Source organism: Mesoplodon mirus (genome assembly GCF_964341445.2).
Source record: "Mesoplodon mirus genome assembly, chromosome: 15".
In the NCBI taxonomy this organism is placed as follows: domain Eukaryota; kingdom Metazoa; phylum Chordata; class Mammalia; order Artiodactyla; family Ziphiidae; genus Mesoplodon; species Mesoplodon mirus.
Genome location: NC_138991.1, coordinates 50,490,467 through 50,510,959, shown reverse-complemented (window position 1 = coordinate 50,510,959; position 20,493 = coordinate 50,490,467). Strand labels below are relative to the sequence as shown.

At 44.3% G+C, this 20,493-nt stretch overlaps 1 protein-coding gene and 1 pseudogene across 3 annotated transcripts in view; one reads left to right on the top strand and one right to left on the bottom strand.

Annotated features, from left to right (window-relative positions):
* Nucleotides 1-20,493, top strand: part of VPS35L (VPS35 endosomal protein sorting factor like) — a 128,649-nt gene that overhangs the window by 28,616 nt on the left and 79,540 nt on the right. For both annotated transcript variants that reach the window (XM_082600412.1, XM_082600413.1), the window contains exons 9-14: nucleotides 5,859-5,918; nucleotides 12,132-12,228; nucleotides 12,931-12,978; nucleotides 14,518-14,611; nucleotides 18,397-18,474; nucleotides 18,963-19,085. In XM_082600412.1, the coding sequence (XP_082456538.1) occupies nucleotides 5,859-5,918; nucleotides 12,132-12,228; nucleotides 12,931-12,978; nucleotides 14,518-14,611; nucleotides 18,397-18,474; nucleotides 18,963-19,085 (500 nt within the window). The remainder of the gene's footprint in view (nucleotides 1-5,858; nucleotides 5,919-12,131; nucleotides 12,229-12,930; nucleotides 12,979-14,517; nucleotides 14,612-18,396; nucleotides 18,475-18,962; nucleotides 19,086-20,493) is intronic.
* Nucleotides 11,260-11,766, bottom strand: LOC309816923 (ubiquitin-ribosomal protein eS31 fusion protein-like; annotated as a pseudogene). The gene has a single exon. The product of its transcript is annotated as a ubiquitin-ribosomal protein eS31 fusion protein-like (transcript).

Genomic DNA, 20,493 nt, shown 5'->3' with positions numbered 1-20,493 from the left:
TTTCTTGGGTTGGCTTCATTCTTAAGCTCCACAAGGTGGCCTCAACTTTTATCAGTTTTGCTGCTAGTAGTCCCAGGACAAGGAAGGAACTTTTATCCTCGCTTTCCAACAGAAGTCCTGGAATTCCATCTCATTGGCCTGGCTTGGATCACACGTCAGTCCCTGAGCCCGTTATGGGATCTGGGGGATGAAATGTGCAGGTTATCCAGAGCTGGTTGCCCCAAAGGAGAAAGGGTGATGCTGTTGCCAGAGAAAAGGGGAATGGGAGCTAACTGGGCTAAAGGAAGAGATGTCCCGGCCAAAAGACGGGACCTTTGGGTTCAGATGATCCGGGAAGGTGGCATCGGGCACTCTGCTGGGTGCTGAGGTTGTGTCAGTAAATAAGAAACAAAAATCCCTGCCTTCGTGGGCTGTGCCAGAAAGAGAGGATTCGCAGAACAAATAAGTAAACCTGATTGTGTGTTAGACAAGGATTGGTGCTATGGATGAAGAAAACCCAAACCAGAGCAGGGTGAAGCGGGCAGCGCTTTTATTTAAATGGGGGTGGTCGGAGGAGGCCTCGCTGGGAAGTCGGTGTGTGGGCAAGTGCTTGAAGGAGGTGAGAGATGAGCCGTATGCTGGCAATGTGGGGCCGACTTATGAACAAGGAACAGCCAGTGCAAACACCCTGTGGTAGGAGCAGGCCTGGCAGGTCTGGAGAACTGAGAGGCCAGCGTGGCTGGAGGGGGGCGGGTGGGGTGGGGATGTGGCCAGAGAGCCTGGTGGGCCATGTAGGCCATTGGAGGGACTTGGGCTTTGAGCCCGAGGGCATGAGGAGCCGCCCAGGGTGTTGAGCCCAGGAGGCGCAAGTTCCTGTTTTGGGTTCCCCCCCCCCCCACCCCGGTACGCGGGCCTCTCACTGTTGTGTCCTCTCCCGTTGTGGAGCACAGGCTCCGGGCGCGCAGGCTCAGCGGCCATGGCTCACGGGCCCAGCTGCTCCGCGGCATGTGGGATCTTCCCGGACCGGGGCACGAACCCGTGTCCCCTGCATCGGCAGGCGGACTCTCAACCACTGCACCACCAGGGAAGCCCCTCCAGTTTGGGTTTTAATGGGCTCCCTCTGGCTGCTGTGTTGAGACTAGATGGTAGGGCGAGGGTGGAACGGGGGGCCCGGTTGGGAGGCCAGTGCAGCACTTCAGGTGAAAAATGAGGGTGGCATGGCCCCCGGGAGGCGGTGGGGATGGGGGAAGGTGACCCAGGACAGATGGGTGTGTTAGGCTCTCAGAACAGATATCCATCGCACACCCCTTGGGCCTTGACTTGTCCTCATACCCAGCTTGCCTTCAGGGAGCGAGGATGTCAGTCAGCGAGAGAGGCCAGTGGCTATGTCTGGTTCTCCTGACAATTCTGTTTCTCATGGTGGGTTGACACATTGGCCTTCTGGTTTCCCTCCCCAGCCTCCTGCAGGTTTCTTTTGCATGAGTCAGCATCCCTGGGTGAGACTAGCTCTGAGATGCTGATGAGCCTGCAAGCCTGGCCAGATCCAGACGTTAACCTTGTGAGAATTTGGGGCGGCCATTCTGTCAGCCTCTGTGGTGGCGGCCCAGTCCCATGCCTCGGCCGGCCAGGACGCGGTGTAGATGCCTGCCGTCCTTGCTGTATCCCAGAAATTAGCTGGGCTGGGAGTTGAGAATAACGGTGATAAATCCTCAGCAAATAAGGGTTTTCCTTGGGCCTGACTCTGTTCTAGGTGCTTTAGTGATCTTAAGGCATGCCGTCCTCAGAACAGCTCTATGAGGTAGGATCTGTAATATTCCCACTTCACAGCTGAGGAGCCTGAGGCACAGGGAGGTAAAGCAGCTTGTCCAAGTCCCCAGGGTAGTGAGTGGCAGAGCTGGGACTCAAATTGAGTTCTCTCTGCAGTCAGAGCACCTGCTTTATTTCTCTTGTACTTGGCTCACGGGGGAAATTCTCTCTACAAAACTACAAATGCGTGTACCTTTGACCCAGCAACTTTGCCTCTGGGAATTCATCCAACAACCCAGGTGACCATCCACAGGAGACCAGTTAAACAAACGATGGCACGTCTGTATGCTGCAGTACGAGGAGGCCTCTGAGAGTGAGGACGTGCTGTGCTCCAATGTGGAAAGATCCCCAGGGTACATTATCAGGTGAAAAACTCAAGATGCAGAACTGCTATAGAGTATGTTCCCTTTTGTTTAAGAAAGGAGGAAGAATTAGAGCGCTTGGTTGTTTTCACTTGCGTATGCCTAAAGAAACATTAGAAGGATCCCCAAGGAGCTAATAAAAGGGACCCTCAGAGGGTGGTTTGAGCTGTGAGCTGGATGGGACAGGACGGGCTGAGAGAGAACCTTCATTGAGTACCTCCTGCAGCCTTTTGAATTTTGAATGGTGGGCATGTTTTACCTATTCAAAGCGTTCCCAGAGGTGCCCTTGTCCAGATCTGTTGCAAATAGCTTTCCTCAGTGCGAGGCAGCCTGCATGTGCAGGTGCTCGAGGACACTTTTTTATGCTTTGGGGCTAAGGAGCAGCTTTCACCTTTTAAAAAGGGGGCGGAACTGGCCTTGCTTGGGTGGCAGCTCGGAGTGCTGAGGTCCATTGTGCATGTGTCGCTGTTAGCTCTCTGCTCCACAGGAAGATGTGCTGCTGTACGGGGGCAGGTGGTCAGTGGTTGTGAAAGAGGCTGACCGAGGGTGGGAGCGTCTGGCTGGGCAAGGATGCAGGACACGGCCCCAGCGTCTGCAACTGCAGCGCTTTAGCTGGGATTTCCCTGGAGGCAGTGAGCACAGAACTGGGCTCTGGCGTCTCTCTGCCTGCATTCCTTGCCTCTCCTACAGGGTTGTATGAACTTGAGCCTTGGTTTCTTCACTTGTGAAATGGGCATAATAGGCCTTGCCTCTGGGGATTTCTGGAGAGAATTAAATGAGAGAATATGTAGGAAGCACATGATGTCTTTCCTCTTCTAGGAGCTGGCAGGGTCAGTGTAAACAACTTAGAGCCGTGCCTGGCACAAAGTAAGGTGCTCAGAAACTGTTAACTTGTCACTGTTGTTACTGATCTATATTAATGTCCTTGATTTATAAGAAAGTGAATCAAGAAAGAAAATCTAGGGTCAGGTATTATTTCTCAAAATAGTTGTCCACTAACTTAACAAAGGAAAACAAATATTCACCAAACTCTTTTGGCCAAAAATGGTTTTGTGGTTAAAGGCCTTAGGATATGAAGGTGAAATATAAAAATTGTGCTTTCGTTTTTAAAAGAAAGCTAGTTTTGGAGAGATGGCAAGCTTTTTGTGGAGGAAGTAAAGGCATTGGGTTCTCTTAAGCCCGGTCCACGCACTCTAGGAGGTATGAGAAGTTACATGGTTGCCCAGCGTGGCTTGCTGTGCTGTGTGATGGCCAAGATAAACTGCGTGTAGTTCCAATGCCGGGGGTTCTGTGCTCATCTCAGAGGAGGCCTCTCTTGGCATCAGGTGTGGCTGCCTTGGGGAGCCCGTGACTGCAGGTCACTTCCTGCCAGGAGGACAAAGGCAGGTGGCTTTGAGAGCTGAAACTTGGTCCCTGAGTCTTCCTGGGAACTTCTAAATTGAATCCAAGGTTTGGGACAGTGATTCTCATCCTCGGCTGCATACCTGGGGAGCTTTAAAAACACTTCTTTCTGATGGTCAAGCTGTGCCCCAGATCATTTACATTAGCATCTCTGAGAACAGACGTAGGCATCAGCATATTTTCAAGTGCCCCAGGTGCTCGGAGTGTTCAGCCAAGGTTGAGAATCCCTGGGTTAGAGGGAGGAGGGAGGCTTTTGGCAGTTAGAGATTCCCACACCTAAGGCAAGTCTTAGCTCAGAGACCCACAGTGCCTGCCTGAATCAATGGTTCTCACACTTGAGTGTGTATAAGAATTTCCCATTAAGGTTATTCAAAATTCATATTCCTAGTCTTCACCCCCCAGAATATCCTTTTTCACTGGCTCTGAGGTGAGCCCCAGGAATGGACATTTTTAACAAGTGTCTTTCAGTGATGGTAATGTAAGTAGTCCACACTGGAAGAGGCATCTCGGGCTCTTCTCAGCTTGGCTGGCTTCCTGCATGTTAACCTAGCATTCTGTCATTTCTTGGTGATGTCATTTGATCTCATGTTCTTTGACTAGAAATGATCCTATAACTCTCCTGTCTTTTTCCGCATATGGACAAGGGGTGTGGTTCTTTGTAGCCCTGAATGGTGGGGTTGTGCGGGGGAAAATGGGCATGGGAAAATACTTTCAACATCAAAGGTGATTTGGGAAGGTCCAGAAAATGAATAGAACTGTGTAACTTTTATCCTTTGAATATTGATAGCATTTTCCAAAATAACATTTGTACAGAATACATAAAACTTTTTGTGCTAGGCTGGCCTGTAGACCAAGTCCAGACTGCACACTTGTATTTGTAAGTAAAGTTTTATTGGAAACAGCCACATCCATTTGTTTACCTATTGTCTGTGGCTGCTTTTGAGCTACAGTAGCAGAGTTGAGTAGTTGCAGTGGTGATCTCTGACCCACACAACCTAAAATATGTTCATCTATCCATCCAACAAAGATGAAGCACCCACTATATGTCAGGCACTGATCTAGGTACTGGGAATATGTCAGTGAACAAAACAGGTACAAATCTCTGCCCTTGTAGAACTTGTATACCTAGATGAATCTCAAATTCCAGTGTTTCTAGGTACCAGGAAGATTACGTAAGTGCGTGAAGCAGGCTGTTGATGAGAGACAGTAGGGAGCAGTGGAGACCGTGGCAAACTGGGTAGTTTTCAGGGGGCAGCTACTAATCTGTTCAAGCTCATTTTTATCCTATAGGCATGTGGGTCATTTGTGGCACATAGTATGTGAAGAAGCAGGAAATCTGGGGGTTTTTTCTTCCAGTTTAATTGAGATATAATTGATATACAGCACTGTATAAGTTTACGAAGTACAGCATAATGACTTGACTTACATAAAGCATGAACTGATTACTACAGTAAGTTCAGTGAAAATCCATCCTCTCCTATAGATACAAAATTAAAGAAATAGAAAAAAAATTTTTTCGTTATGACGAGAACTCTTAGGGTTTACTCTCTTAACTTTCATATATCGCATACAGCAGTGTTAATTATATGTATCATGTTGTACATTACATCCCTAGCACTTATTTATCTTATAACTGGAAGTTAGTACCTTTTGACTGCCTTCATCCAATTCCCCCTCCCCCCACTTTGATAACCACAAATCTGATCTCTTTTGCTGCGAGTTTTTTTGTTTCTTTTTGAAGTATAATTGACCTATGTTAGTTCCTGTTATACAGCACAGTGATTTGATATTTCTGTACATTTCAAAATGATCACCACAATAAGTCTAGTTACTATTTGTCATTTTACAAAGATCATACATAGTTATTGACTATATTCCCCACACCATATATTTCATAGCCATGACTCATTTATCTCTCTCACCTATTTCTCTCCTTCCCCTCCCCACTGGCAACCACCTGTTTGTTCTCTGTATCTATGACTCTCTGTTTTGTTATGTTTGTTCTTTTTTGTTTGTTTTTTTTTTTAGATTCCACATACAAGTGAAATCATACAGTATTTGTCTTTCTCTGTCTGACTTATTTTGCTTAGCATAAGTGAAGGATCACTTTTCTGCCTAGAGCAGAAAGTCCCCTCTTTTAATTAAAAAAGAATCATGGCTAAAAATTTGTCCCACTAGGTGGCAGCATACTATCACAAGTAGAAGCTCATATGGGAGATGCCACCATCTCTGTCCCTAATTAACAAACATTAATTTATTTTTTGCTCCTGAAGGGCACAATGCTGACACCATATGTCCTTTTCTCCCCAGGAAAACTGGTATACGAGCGCATCTTTTCCATGTGTATGGATAACCACAGCATCTTACCAGGTAATGTCTTAGCTTTTCCATGGGTTTCATGCTGCCCTCAAGTCAGGATTAGAAGGTTTATATCAAGTCAGGATTTGTTGAGACCTGAAATAAGGGTTTTTTGTTTGTTTGTTTGTTTTGGTGTGTCAAAAGTTAAAGAAACGCCTTTACGGATTTCTGATCATCTCAGTCTTCAAAAAACATTAGATTTTCCAACAGCCCAGCTAGGGATTTGGGCAAGTAATTTGAATCTGCAAGAATGAAGAGGTATTACAATTAGATTCAACTGAACTTTTATACCAACTTCAAGTTCTCTGCTGCTGGACATTTAAATATTTTTCCTATATGTTTTTCCTAAGAAGCAAATTACTTTATAAAACCAACTTTATATTAAGGAACAATATCAAATAAATCAATAATAACAGATGCTTTGAATCTACATTCTGTGCCCAAGTGATGTGTGCATTAAATTTATTGCCACTCAGTTTTAAACTCTCAGGAGGTTATAATGGGACAGCTAGATCACAAATTTCTTTTGTCACATAAATGATGGTGCTGGGGCCAGCAGCATGGAACTCCCAGCAACAGCGTGCTTTCCCTCTTATTCCTCCTTTCAAGTTCCTAGCACTGCTGAGAGGAAGCGCGTACAAGTTAGAACAAGCGCACTCCACCTTCATCCCACCTCCTTCTGCTTCTAGCAGCGGCACTTCCTTGGAGGATGAAGAGATGGCATGTGACAGTACCCGTAATTTGATCTCTTTTCTTTTTGTCTCTTTATCTGTCTTGCCTTTCTGTCTCTTTCTTCCTTCCTTCCTTCCTTCCTTCCTTTTCTTTCTCTTTCTCTATTTTGCTCTCTTTCACTGTCTCTTTTTTCTCTCCTTCTTTCCTTTTTTTCCTTTCTTACCTTCCTTCCTTCCTTCCATCTATCTATATTGTTAAAAACTATTTAATATGTACATTTCTCAGAGAGAAAGACAGAACTCTACAGACCTTTAGGGTTAGAAAAGCTCTTAGGAATCACCTTGTCTCATTGTAGGTGGGCAAACCCAGTGGGGAAGAGTCAGGGACTTGCCCACAGCCCTGCCACCAGCTAGCGAGAGCCTGGTTCTTAGCGCTGGGCCTGCGCCATCCAATATGGTGGCCACTGGTCACGTGGGGCTCTTGAGCACTAGAGATGTGGCCAGTCCAAACTGAGATGTGCTGTGAGTATTAAAAAAAAAAAATACCCTGGATTTCAGAGACTTATTTTTTTCTTTTGGCTACACTGAGTGGCATGTGGGATCTTAGTTCCCCGACCAGGGATCAAACCCACGCCCGCTACAGTGGAAGTGCAGAGTCTTAACCACTGGACCACCAGGGAAGTCCCTCAGAGACTTATACAAATAAAAGACCATGAAGTATCTCACTAATTTTTAAGTTGATTACATGTTGAACTGATATTTTAGATGAATTGGATTAATTGAAGTATGTTGTTAAAATTTCACCTGTTCTGTTTTAGCTTTTTGAATGCTGCTCACATGATATTTCCACTGGACAGTGCTGCTCTAGACCCTCCCCTCCACCACATCATACCTGCGATGTTTTTTAACAGCTCCTCCCACATTCTAGGCTTCTCAAGACTTGGAGGCAGGGACCAGCCTGATGGAAAGGCCTTCTCTGTGAACATAAGGATTTGGGAAACTCGGGTGCATTTGTTTTACACTTGCCAACTTTTCTCCATATGCTATACCAGCAGCAGTAAATTCTTAGCCTGCAGGCAGAAATAAACCCAGATAGGTGTTTTCTTTGGCTATAACAGTATTTTTTAAAATGCTTCTTCATATAGGTTCTACTTCTTCCTATTGTTGTATACCTAACTGCTTAAAAATATTTATGTTACCTGACTGGCCCCTAAGGCATTTGTGTTTGCACCTATTGCAATAGATTTCCTTCCTCTCAGTTTTCACTGACTATACAAACAACATTTTGGGGCTAGTTACGGAAGAATTACTAATAACTTTCTCCCTACCTAAACTATAAAAATTGAAAATAAAAGGCTACTTTCATGTTCACTTTTAGTTCTTATCTAAATATACTAATTAGCACGTTTATCACTAAATTCTTCCCTCCCAAAATACCTTTTTTTTTTTTTTTTACCTTGAATCAGGCTTTTGCTTTCTTGAAAATAATTTCATTTTCCCCCCTTTCAGTTAAAATCTTCATCTGCATGTGTTTTCTGCTTCCCAGAACCTGAAAGGGAGAGGGGCAAACTTTTCTCAAAAACATCAATAATGTTGGGGGTGACTCTTAACAGTAATTATGAAGAAAGCTTTTGAAACCTACTATGCAGAATTCTGCCTAAAGAAATTATGTGGAGAGAGAAGTCCGGTGGCGTGTGTACTCATTCTTTCCATTTGAATCAAGTTCAGATTGTGAACTTAGTATTTGAGCCCTTTACCTTCAGGAGTTTTGACTAAGGCATAGCTCTTATGAGCTCAGGAAGATGCCAGTGTCCTTTGGGTCCACGGAAAGTACATGCTACTAGTTGTGGTAGTTCTTCCCCAACATTTCTTAATCCAGCATATGAGTGAAGACGCAATGTATTCTAAGTGATAGAACAATTTTATTTCCATGTTGGGAGAAATAACTTGGGTTTATTGTGTTGTGGTTCTCCTCATCAACTGGGGACATTCCTATCTTCAGTTTTTCTCCATGGCTGATGTAAGCTGCATCTGGATAAGCAATGTCCTTAACTGACCTGGCCTTTCAGGCACATATTAAGGTGACGTGGCACCCCTATAAGCCTTGTTACGTAAAGAGACCTCTCACTGCCAGGGTAGAGACTTGGCAAATGAAAGAGAACTAGAGTCCCTGGTATCCTCCCTCCTCCTAAAATATCCACAGAAGTTAGGGTTGAAAAAAGAAGCACCATAAAAGAAAAATAAGTGAGAACTAGAGGAAAATATCTTTGCTCTTTGTTACATCAAAGCCTCTTCTTAATTAATTTCCAAATTCTGAATTCATTCTCCATGTAGCAGCTCAAGCACTGAAGTATAAGTCATGTCATGTCATGTCATGCCATTCCTCTGCTCAGAACTCTTCAGGGAGTTTCCATCATACTTAGAAGAACTCTCAGACTCCTCACCAAGGCTGCAACCCTGCATGACCTGGTTTGTGATGCCTGCTTCCCCCCTTCTTGCTCTCACCAATTTGGCTCCCTGTCCTGTTCTTTGACCACACCAGAGGTCATACCTACCACAGGGCCTTTGCACTTGCTGTTTCTTCCTCCTGGAATACATTTCCTCCACATCTAAGCATGGCTAGCTCCTTTTTATAATTCAGGGCTCAGCTCAAATGCTACGTCTGCAGGAGCCTTCTCTGACTGGCACCCTGTCTAATGAATTGCCCCCCCCCCCCGCCAAATTAACTCAGGTCACTCTCTATTCCATACCTAGTTTTATATCTTTCATAGTGTTGACTGCTATTGGATGTTATCTTGTTTGCATACTTATTCTTTTCTGTGTTTATTATGTTTCTTCCCCCACTGGAATGTCAGCTTCATGAGGGCAGGGTCTCTCTTATGTGCTGTTATCTGCCTGGAGCCTAGAATATCACTTTTAGTTGGTTCCTAAGACGTTTGTATTGAGCAAATGAAGTAATGTAATACTGAGTTTTCTGTATCATTTTTTTTCTTCCAGTTTTGTTTATTTACTTTTTTCTATAATATTTTAAAGTCCTGCATAACATAATCCTTTTCCTGAATTATCCCTTGAGCTGGAAGGAAAGCCTAAAGCCTTTATATTGCATATGCAGATTATTGTATAGCTTTCAGTCAATGTGTACATGCAGGGCAACTTGCCTTTGGTGTGATGTCCAGCTCTCTCTGGCAGCCCGAATCCCTGTCATCCCATGCTTTGCTGCACTCCGTTCCCTCCACTGAAAAGCAAGAGTTTTTCTTAGATGACCTCAGAGACTTATTTTTGCTTTTGGGTCTCAAGTCACATGATTTGGTCATATGAAGGGAAATTAACCCCACCTCTCCCTTTTCCAAAAGGCAAGGTTGACAAACGAATTTAAGAATAGCCCTTATCTTTTCCTGTCTGGATCTCTTGGAACTTGAAAAAAAGTTACTTTTAAGTGCACGGGTTCAGGCCAGGAAAGGGAAAATGGTAATTTCCCTTCCCTTTGAAAATGACAAGTGAAAAATTCTCGAATGAATGAAGCATGCCAGAACGTCCAAAAATAGACAAATCCTTGAGATTGCAATTCCAAAATATCTGCCGTTGTGATTAGTGACTGTTCTCTGCTCGTGAAGTAACTAGAGTTTTATCTTTTTGCTGATTCCATAGATATTTTGATCACCTTAATGGTGTGCCACCAAATAGCAGAAAGTAGAATCACGGATGAACAATGACCCACTGAACAACAAGATGAGACCAATAAGCTAATGTTCATCTGTTATATTCTATAGTAATTAATTTCTCCTGTTTTGATTGAATCCTGAAAGTGTAAAGCACGCCCAGTGGTGGGATCGGGCTCCAATCTGTGTGGATCATTTAGAAGAAATCACTTTCGTGGAAGAGTTCAACAGTGGCCTTCTTGGTGTTGATGAGTTTTTTGTTGTTTGTTTTTGTTTTCATTTTTCCGTACTCTTTTCCATTCCTTATTAAAATGTATGTCATGATTGGGCTTGGTTGTCAGTGCCAGAAAACTCAAAATCACAGTAAGGAAGATCAGGGCTAGTTGGGCAGCCAGCCCGTGGTGCCAACAGTCCTGACTTCTGTCTTGCTCTTGTGGTTCAAGCTGGTTATGGAGGTCACAGCCATCATATCTGCATTCTAGCTGGCAGGAAGGAAGAAGGAATGAAGATCAAGTCCTTTCCCTTACAGCTAATTCCCAGACCTTGCACTTTTGTTTATATCCTGGGACCAGAACTTGGTCACATGGCCACACTGAGCTGCAAGGATGGCCGTATGCCCAGCAGAAAATGAGAGTTCTATAAAAGAGGAAGAGAGTAGATAATAGGGGAAAGTGGCAGTTTTGCCACAAAGTGACTCAAGGCTTAGTGCCATATTGAGCTGGCAGCCTAACTCTGGCTGGTTTCTCGCCTCAGGGTCTTGATTTACCTTTCAAGTGATATTTAGAGCACAAACACTGATCGATCACATTTAATATTACAGTTGCAGGTTCCTCAAGCATCTGGAATTCTCAATAGTATCACCATAATTACTGGTGGGTACACCAAGAACCTCTGGATTAAATTAGAGGCAGTGGCTAAGAATATAGGCTGCGGAGCCAGACTGCCTGAGTTGAATTCTAACTCTTAACGTCTGTTTTGTTTTTTTTTTTCATTAGTTCGTGTCTTTTATTAACCAGTATGCAATCACTTGTCTTCTGGTTTGTTGAAACAATAGGTCAGACAACATTTGCCACAATAATGTCTGTCAAAGTGGCTGACCATACAAACTCCAGCACCACGTTTATCTGAAGGGCACTTCCGACGAAGGCAACTGATTTTGCCATTCTCCTCCACCTTATAGTATTTCAGGACAGCCAGCTTAACCTTCTTTCTCTTATGCTTGTTCTGCCTGGGAGTGGTGTAAGACTTCTTCTTCCTTAGCACCACCATGAAGTCTCAACAGAAGATGAAGAGTGGACTCCTTTTGAGTGTTGTGGTCAGACAAAGTATGTCCATCTTCCAGTTGCTTGCCAGCAAAGATCAGTCTTTGCTGGCCAGGAGGAATTCCTTCCGTATCCTGGATCTTGGCCTTTACATTTTCTATTGTATCTGAGGGTTCGACCTCGAGAGTGATGGTCTTCCCCGTCAGGGTCTTCACGAAAATCTGCATATTGGCGGCGGTGCCACCGCAGATGGCGGGTCCAAAAGGAACTCTTACATCGGTTTCCTGTGTGCCCTGGGCAAGTCCCTAAACTTCTCTGTGCCTTGCCCTCTGTGTCTATGAAAGAGGACAATAAAAGTATATAACTTGGAAGGTTCTTGTAGGGATTAGGTGAGCTGATGTCTATAAAGCACTCTGAACGGCACCTGGCACTTAGAAAGCCTTTGTGTGTCAGCTATCATTGTCACCAATTGTTTCCTAATAATAATGATATTTGGAAGGAAAAGCATAGAAGGACTGGGTGCCCCACCGCTTCTTCTGCTCCATTGTAACTTTTTTTTTGTCCCAGGACTCATAGCAGCTCTAACAGATCCCAAGAATTAGGGGGCTGATAGATATTATTTTTGTTTTACAGATCACTTCTCTCCAGAGAATGTAAATGACACAGCCAAAGAAACATGCTTAAATTGGTTTTTCAAGATTGCTTCCATCAGGGAACTCATTCCGAGATTGTATCCTTTTTTCTGTCTGATGGTTTTAAAGATAGGCTGCAAGATTTGTACTGCTAGTAGAAGCCATGTAATGAGCTGCCCTGAAATTCTTGTTGAAAATGCAGTTCTGTTATGGTTGCTAGCCTGGAAGTACAGGGCCAGCCACATTGTCCACAAGGTCCTTGGACTCTGGCTCTCCCCAGTTTTCTGTTTTTTTACTTTGACTATAGTGCCATTTACCAGGCTTTTGTTTCCCTGAGGAACATTCCCACATTAATTTTCTCAATTAAAATGCTTCATCTTTTTGTGTTTTCTCTGGTTTCAAGGATTTGAAAGGAACAGGGTCAGGCTTCTCTGCACAAACACCAGTGTTGAAGGACAGAGAATTCAACTTATACACAAATGGAATCTTAGTTCTCTAAGTTTCATCCTTTTCCCCATAAAGCCTCGATTGGAAATGCTCAAAACCCAGTTTGAATTTCAGCATGCAACCATAAATCAGCGTACAATGTTTTCCAGATTTTATTTTAAATAAATATAAAACCTTGAAAACCAAATATAGAAACCACAAGCCACTCACTAATTTAATTCTCTGGATTGTTGAGAGTCACTGTGGCCCCCCTCCTGAAGACACACCAAGTTCTCTGCATGAATAGTTTAGGCTTTTCCCCATAGGGAACAGACCATCTGGAAAATGTCTTCCTTAACAGAATGTTTTTGTAGCTATGTGGAAGCATCCATCCTGAAGTGTAACAAGTTCCTCTCCAAAACGTAAGGCTCTTCTTCTTCTTTTTTTTTTTGTTTTTGCGGTACACGGGCCTCTCACTGTTGTGGCCTCTCCCGTTGCGGAGCACAGGCTCCGGACGTGCAGGCTCAGCGGCCATGGCTCACAGGCCCAGCCGCTCCACGGCATGTGGGATCTTCCCGGACCGGGGCACGAACCCGTGTCCCCTGCATCGGCAGGCGGACTCTCAACCACTGAGCCACCAGGGAAGCCCCGTAAGGCTCTTCTTAAAGTCCGGGACCATACATTTCCAAAAAACTTCTCATATATGCCTGTGCACGCACATACACACACATGCTAATGACGATGTGATAGTAGCTGTCATTCTTTGAATACTTAGTGTGTAGCAGATCTGGTGTTAAGCATCTTCCATCCATTTTCTCGTTTAATCCAAATGAAAACTTAAAGTAGAGATAGCTTTTTAATTTCCATTTTACAGAGAAGAAAACTCAAGCTGGGAGCAGTTGGTTGACTAACTCTTGGAAGTTCAGCTCAACTGTATTTGAATCCTAGCTCTGCTATTACTAGCTGTGTGGTCTTGAGAAAGTTACTTAGCATCTCTGACCCCCAGTCTCCTCTGTGAACAAGGCCCTAAGAAGGGGTCTGTGAGGGTCTGGTGAGCTGGACACAACACACTGGGAGCGACACCCGTGGGCCCTCACTCAGTGTCTTTACTGCTGCTGTCCAAGATGATGTCAGAAGGAAAAGCCTTTGCCCCTAAGCCCTTTGCTACTCTGGGTCACCTCGGACATTGTACTGAGAGTAGTTTTGCAGAGCCGGGAGAAACCAGATCTGCTTTCTGCAGAGCTGCTGAAATACTGAGTGGTGTTGGATACCGTCTAGATAATCAGCTCCTCAAAGCCATGGGCTGACTCACAGTGCTCTGAGGAATAGTTGGGTTGGATTTAGAATGTGTACCAAATGTGTTTGATTGGGATCTGGGGATGCCTGGGGGAGTTTGGGGGGATGACATGGTGCTGAAGAAAGAGTTATTTTGCCTCACCAGTTGGGGGAGAATAATGCCTAAGGCAGGTGGAAGTCCCATGTGGCAGGAGGAATAAATAAGTCACAGTTCACACTGAGGGGGATGCTGATGTTAGCCTGAGGTGCTAGGTGTCAGGTGTTAGGAAGGGGCGGGGCACAGGGCAGCAAATCAGTACCAAAGGAATATAGATACGACGAAAATATCAAGAAGGTCAAGGAGCGACCTGTCAATGGAAAATAACTGGGGGACAAAACTCGTTAAATTAGTAAAATAAATGTGACCTCAAGCAGGAAAAGAGTGAAGGTTAGACTCCAGCACTGAGCAAATGGTAAAGATAAACTATTCAAAGAATGAATCGTGGCAAGAGAGAAAGACTCTTGTTACATGGCCTTAGAAGACTCAAACTCTGACCTTGGTTTCATTCTGAAGCTTGATTTCCCCCCCTGCATTTAGGAAGTCTAGCTTTTTTTATTAAAAAAAAAAGAAAGAACAAAGAGTTCTCCCACGAGGTGTAATGCTGCTGTCTTTTTGTCTCTAACAGGGGGATTTCAGAGTGTCTGCCCCGGCTGACTTGCATGGTCCGAGGGATCGGGGACCCTCTGGTGTCGGTGTACGCCAGGGCCTACCTGTGCAGGGTAAGCTGCGTCCCTGCACTCGCGCCTGTGACCGTGTCCTGTCTCCTCTAATGTTCACGCTTCTCCCTCCCCGCCACCTCACCAGTCACTGGAAGAAGGACTTTATTAGCTGCTAATTTTAGAGCACAGCTTGTTCACAGAAAGCAGAGCTGTAGGATTCCTTTTAAAAATTAATTTCGAAGTAGACCCACTTACCAGTAACTCTAATTAGGGGGTGTTTAAGGTCATCTTCTTACAAATGAACTAAGTTTCAGAACTAATTGTTTCTCCCTTCTTGCTGGGAAGGAGGCTCCCAAAGCCTTTCGGCTGATAGGTTGCTTTTCATTGACTCGAAACGTGCTTTCCCTTTGTCTTTGAATTCGATTGTTTTATTAGTTTTTTGGTCTCTGTATTAAAGAGTTGGATCGGAGTGCGAGTTGGTGAGGGCTGTCTGGCAGGGAGAGGCGCTCCTGGTGACGGCGGGCGTCAGGGTCTGTGTCGCCTGGCCTTGGAGGGCTGCTGTGCTGGTGAGGATTGTAAATCACTCAGCCTTTCTCTCCTTTAAAGCACGGTGAAGCTCCTACTTAAAACTAGTAAGTTTTTCATTTATGAAAAATGAACCCTGTGGAGAGTTTACAGTCATTTTTCTTCAACTCCCATGGGGCCTTTGCCTCTGGCAGCTTTCTGTGGGAGTCCCCCGTGCTAGTTCCGTTGGCATTGTTCACCTTTAGAGAGGGGTTATTGCCCCTGTTCTGTGGGGTCCTGATGAACCCCAGACTTCCAATACCAAGAAATCAGAAGGCGAGGACCGTAGCCTTTGATCTGCTTCTTCTATGTGACGTCTAACAAATGACAGAAGCCCTGTGGTCTCCAGTGTCACAAAGAAATCAAACAGTCATTGCCCTCAGAGTGAGTAGCAGACGTCCTTAGGAAGGATACTTTTTATAGGTCCACTCCCTGATAAGGGAGGAAAAAAAAAGAAAGAAAGAAAAAGCTTTCCATTTAAGGGCACTTGCTCCCTCGTAGTAATCGAGGCCAAAGTATTTATGCATTTCCATCTGCTTGAAACTTGGCATGGATCTTTCATACAGGAATATCAGATATGTTTCCTAGAGCTTCAGCTTTGGAATGTCGGGAGCTTGAATGCTCCAGCCGTTTCAGTGTTTGCTGAGGGCCTATTCTGTGCAAAATGCTGCTGGATCCTGCGGTGGGATGAAAGGATACTATCACTTGTGTATTTGTGCTCTGCTGCCTTTCCCCTTGTAGGACACTTCACATTCTTTGAACTCACCTTGACGTCAGTAATAGTAGAATAATAAAGATCTAGAATCTCAGTGTGTTTTATGACACACAGTTATTAAACAGAAATCAGAAAGTGGGTGGAAATAATTCATTCCTTACAAACCTGTTCCAGTTTTAAAGTTTGAAGTAAGGTACACAGCCTAGTGAAAGATGATATTTGTTGCATATAACGTGCCTTTGCATGACAGATGCAACTTTAAAACTCAGTGGAAATGAGGAGAGATTACAGACCCACCCCAGGCAAGCTGGTGATGAGATGCGCTGTATCTGAAATCATTTGTGTCAATTTAGGCAGAGCACTGATTTCCCTGGTTGGGTAGTTACTGAAAATCTTTTGATATAAAAAGAAGGAGACAGTGTGCATTAGGAAGGATTCTTTCAATTACAAGTGGCAAAACCCCAGTTCATAGTACTTTGAAGCAAAAGGGGGGAAATTGTTGGCCTGTGCGTCTGAAGAGCCTGGGGTAGTGCATGCATGGCAGACCCAGGGCCCCCAAACCACGTCAGGAATTGTCTCCTCCCTCATTGCTCAGCTCTGCTCTCCTCTGTGTGACTTCACTCTGAGGCTTTCTTTTTCCATATGGTGGAAAGACTTCCATCCTCTTGACTTAGGAACTCCAGTGGCAAGAATGCCTTTTCCACGGTAGTTCCAGCCAGAGTTTCAGGGCAGAAACTCACTGCACCACCTTGGGTCCCTTGTCCACAGATAGACCCGTCACTGTGGCCATGGGATGGGATATGCCTATGGACTGAGCCTGGGTCACGTGCCCACCCCTGCAGCTCAGGGTCGGCTCGGTCCGGCTCTGCCACAGACCTCCTGGTCTGAGAGGGAAGTTTGATTCCCTGAAGACAAATCCACTTTACTGATTCCAGAAACAGAGGGAATGAATGCCAGGCAGGCAGCAACAGCAGATGGAAATCATGAGAAACTACCCTTGCTACTCTAGGTAGAAATCTTTTAGACCCAAGCAGATTTCTAAGCTGCTCATTTAGCTTTATGGGAAGAGATAAACAAAACACAAAGGCAGGGCTTCCCTGGTGGCGCAGTGGTTGAGAGTCCGCCTGCCGATGCAGGGGACACGGGTTCGTGCCCCGTTCCGGGAGGATCCCACATGCCACGGAGCGGCTGGGCCCGTGAGCCATGGCCCCTGAGCCTGCGCATCCGGAGCCTGTGCTCCGCAACGGGAGAGGCCACTACAGTGAGAGGCCCGCGTACCGCAAAAAAACCGCAAAGGCAGTGAGTAGGCAGGGCATGGGGGGACCTCAAAGCTGTTTATTAAAGGAAAGTATGATTAACTCCTAAGTCGTGGCCCCTTCGGTTCCTCTCCACTGCTTGTCCACTGGGCTTTTTTTTTTTTTGCTGTCGCCTAACAGGTAATTATTGCCTTTTCTACAAAATGATTGGTGGAAGGAAAGATAATAGAATCAGAACACAGTAGAAGTGGATCTGACATCTGTTAGTATTTTTTTTTTAATCTCTGTGCCTGTCCTTGGAAGCATCCCCAACAGCCATAGAGATGCCCTTGGAATTTACCGCCCCAGTGGACCTTGCATAATTCTTCTCAAAGGAATTCTTTACAGACATCTAAAAAACCTCGTTATCATGAATTTTTATGACCTCTGGGTAGGGGGGGAGGTGAGTGGCAGGAATCTGTCCCCCTTGGAAGGAACCAGGTCCCAGAAAGCAACTCCCCTTACAAAGTTGTTTTTGTGCTAAAGCAGCAGTGTGGAATTGAGGTGTATTCCAAGGAGCTCAGTTTAAGGAACATTATGATGCTCTGTTTTGTTTTATATACTTGCACTCCCTGCCATAGCTGAGACCTTCACTTTTCCATCCAACCCTAGGGCTCTGGCCACCTTCTCTATGATTAGCAAATTTTTTCAGCTGAAAATGTTACCATCTTTTTAAAACAATGAACGAAGGAACCAGTGGATTACAGCATTGTTAGGCTTCATGCTTGTCTAATAAAAAACGGCTTAAAATACATCAAAATTTATGTCTGCTTCCATGACTGCCCAGCAAAGAATGAATCCATGTATTTTAACAATGCAACAGTGAAGTCCCAACTGAGCCTCTTACATACCAGAATCTTTTTGCTTCATTAAGTACAGCCACATGTGTGTTTATCATTTTTTAGAGAGGAAGAGACTATCGTACACATGATCTTGAGAGTACATTTCTCCTTAGTGCTGTATTGATTTGTTCCCTTGGTCATCTGTTCAGTCATACTTTCATTACCTCTGGGAAATTGCTGAGATGATTACTGCAAATGTTGCCCTTTTTTCATTAAAAATAGCTTCTGTGGTTTTTCTTATAAAAGCAAGATACGCTTATTGAATAAGAAAACAGATAAGCAAAAAGAATTAAAGTTAATTTGCTGGACCTCTCTGCCTATATCTATCTATATGTATATTTTTAATTTACAAAAATGACATCACACTGTATATGTTATTTACAACCTGTTTTTCCATGGTCAAGGTAATTTCATTTTGATTGGCTACAGGTGGGCATGGAAGTGGCTCCACATCTCAAAGAAAGCCTGAATAAGAACTTTTTTGACTTCCTCCTCACATTCAAACAGGTAAGAGTACACTATCAATCAGAGCAGCTAATTGATGTAATAGCTACATGATCACAAATTCAAAAAACCCAGTTGGTTTTCCAAGTCGAGATTGCCTTAAAGTCCTTTGGATGTGTAAACCCTATAAAATTACACTCGAGTCTGTTACACACAATTAAAATGTGCTGATTGTACTGAACAAGCAGAGAGGGTTAATATGCATGTGTTACCAGGAAACATCTCCCGTTGATCAGCCTTTCTTCGTAGCATCTGCTGGCTCCATTTTTATCAGGTTACTTTTCTGCACAGCACACATTCCCAGAACAGCTCATCCTGGTGACATGGGAAACTTTGTGTGTTTTTTTCTAGTTTAAAAAAACCCTGAGAAGCCAGGCTATTTCTCTCGGGGCCGTCCAAATGCTTGCAGATATGCGCAGTCTGTGAGTTACATGCTCTTCGTTTATTATGTGACTTCCCCTTCTTTTGAGTGTTTATTTTGTCTCCTGTAGATTCACGGCGATACGGTCCAGAACCAGCTGGTGCTCCAGGGAGTGGAGCTTCCATCCTACCTCCCCTTGTACTCGCCTGCCATGGACTGGATCTTCCAGTGCATTTCCTACCATGCCCCCGAGGTAACTGCCAGGTGGCTTCATTGTGAAGCTCACCACCAAGGAGGGCTCCTCTCTTCTGTGTCATAACAAGCCCTACACCTGTGTGCCCAGTGACATAATCAGGGCCCTTTCATAACGGCTCACTGTTGTGACTGGTTCTGCGCTTAGCACTTTTCCTGCCTTGCCTTGTTTGCCAACTCTGGGAGGGGGATGTAGGGGCCCAGAGAGGCCAAATACCTACATAAGGTCACACAGCTAGAAAGTGGCAGTGACTAGACACAAACCCATTGAATCCGACTCCAGGGCCAGCAGGCTTCATTGCCTCTTACTAACCTTCATGCACTCCTTTTGTGTTGATAATAAGTTAATAAAGTCATAAAGCAGATAATATTTTCTCCATTTCATGGAAGGAAAGTGAAACTCAGATACGTAATCGCTCTTAAAAATTTTTTTCTTTTCTTTTTTGTCTAATTGAAGCATTGTCAGGGATTAAAGTGAAGTCAGAATCATAGCAGAAATACTCTTTTTCTTCCCTAAGACTGAGAAGCAATTTCAGTGGAACATGAGTTTCAGATTGTCACAAAAACTGTGATAGATGAAGCTTCTGTTGTCTTCTCGTTGATGGTTGAGAATTTATTCTTTGTGAGGGAAAAAGAGACCTTGCTACAAAACAAGGATATTTGGAGTAAAGCAAAATTCAAATCTACCTGCCTTTTCCCTGTATCTGCAAACACATACTGACAGCTGTTAAGAAAAAAAAGATACGACTTTGACTAAACAATCCACTTTTTAAAATATCCAATAGAAATAACTTGATGAGTGCATAAACACACACACATATACATGTGTAGCTGCGTTCATGCTAGTGAAACAGTGGAGACAGCCATCAGAAGGGGATTGGTTAAATTATGGTCTGTGTACTCAGTGGAATGTTATGGGGCCATTTAAGATGATGGAGACCCACGATGGAGTACATACTGATGTAAGGGGTGCTCAAGTGAAAAAAAGAAGTTACACCTGTTACTGTGTGTGTCCTAAGTGGTAGTGTGGCCTGGTGTTCAAGTGTGGGCCCTGGAGTCGGGTTGCCTAAATCTGAATCTCAGCTCTGTTGTTTACAGCTGTCGGACTAAAGCAGAGGCCAAGTCACTTGTCCCTAATCACTCAGCTTTTTTCTTTATCTGTGAAATGGGAGCAGTAATAATTCCTATTTTCTAGTCTACTGCATGGATCAGACAAGAGAGTCCATTTACAGTGCTTAGTGGAGCCCCACACACAGCGCTTGAATGTTGTGTCACTGGGATTGCAAACGTGATTTTCCTATCTGCACAAGAGAATTGGGAGAGAGACATGGCAAAATATCGCTGGAGGGCAAGATTTTGGATCGTCTTAACTTATTTTTCTTGCCCTGTTTTTTAACTTTTCAGTAAGT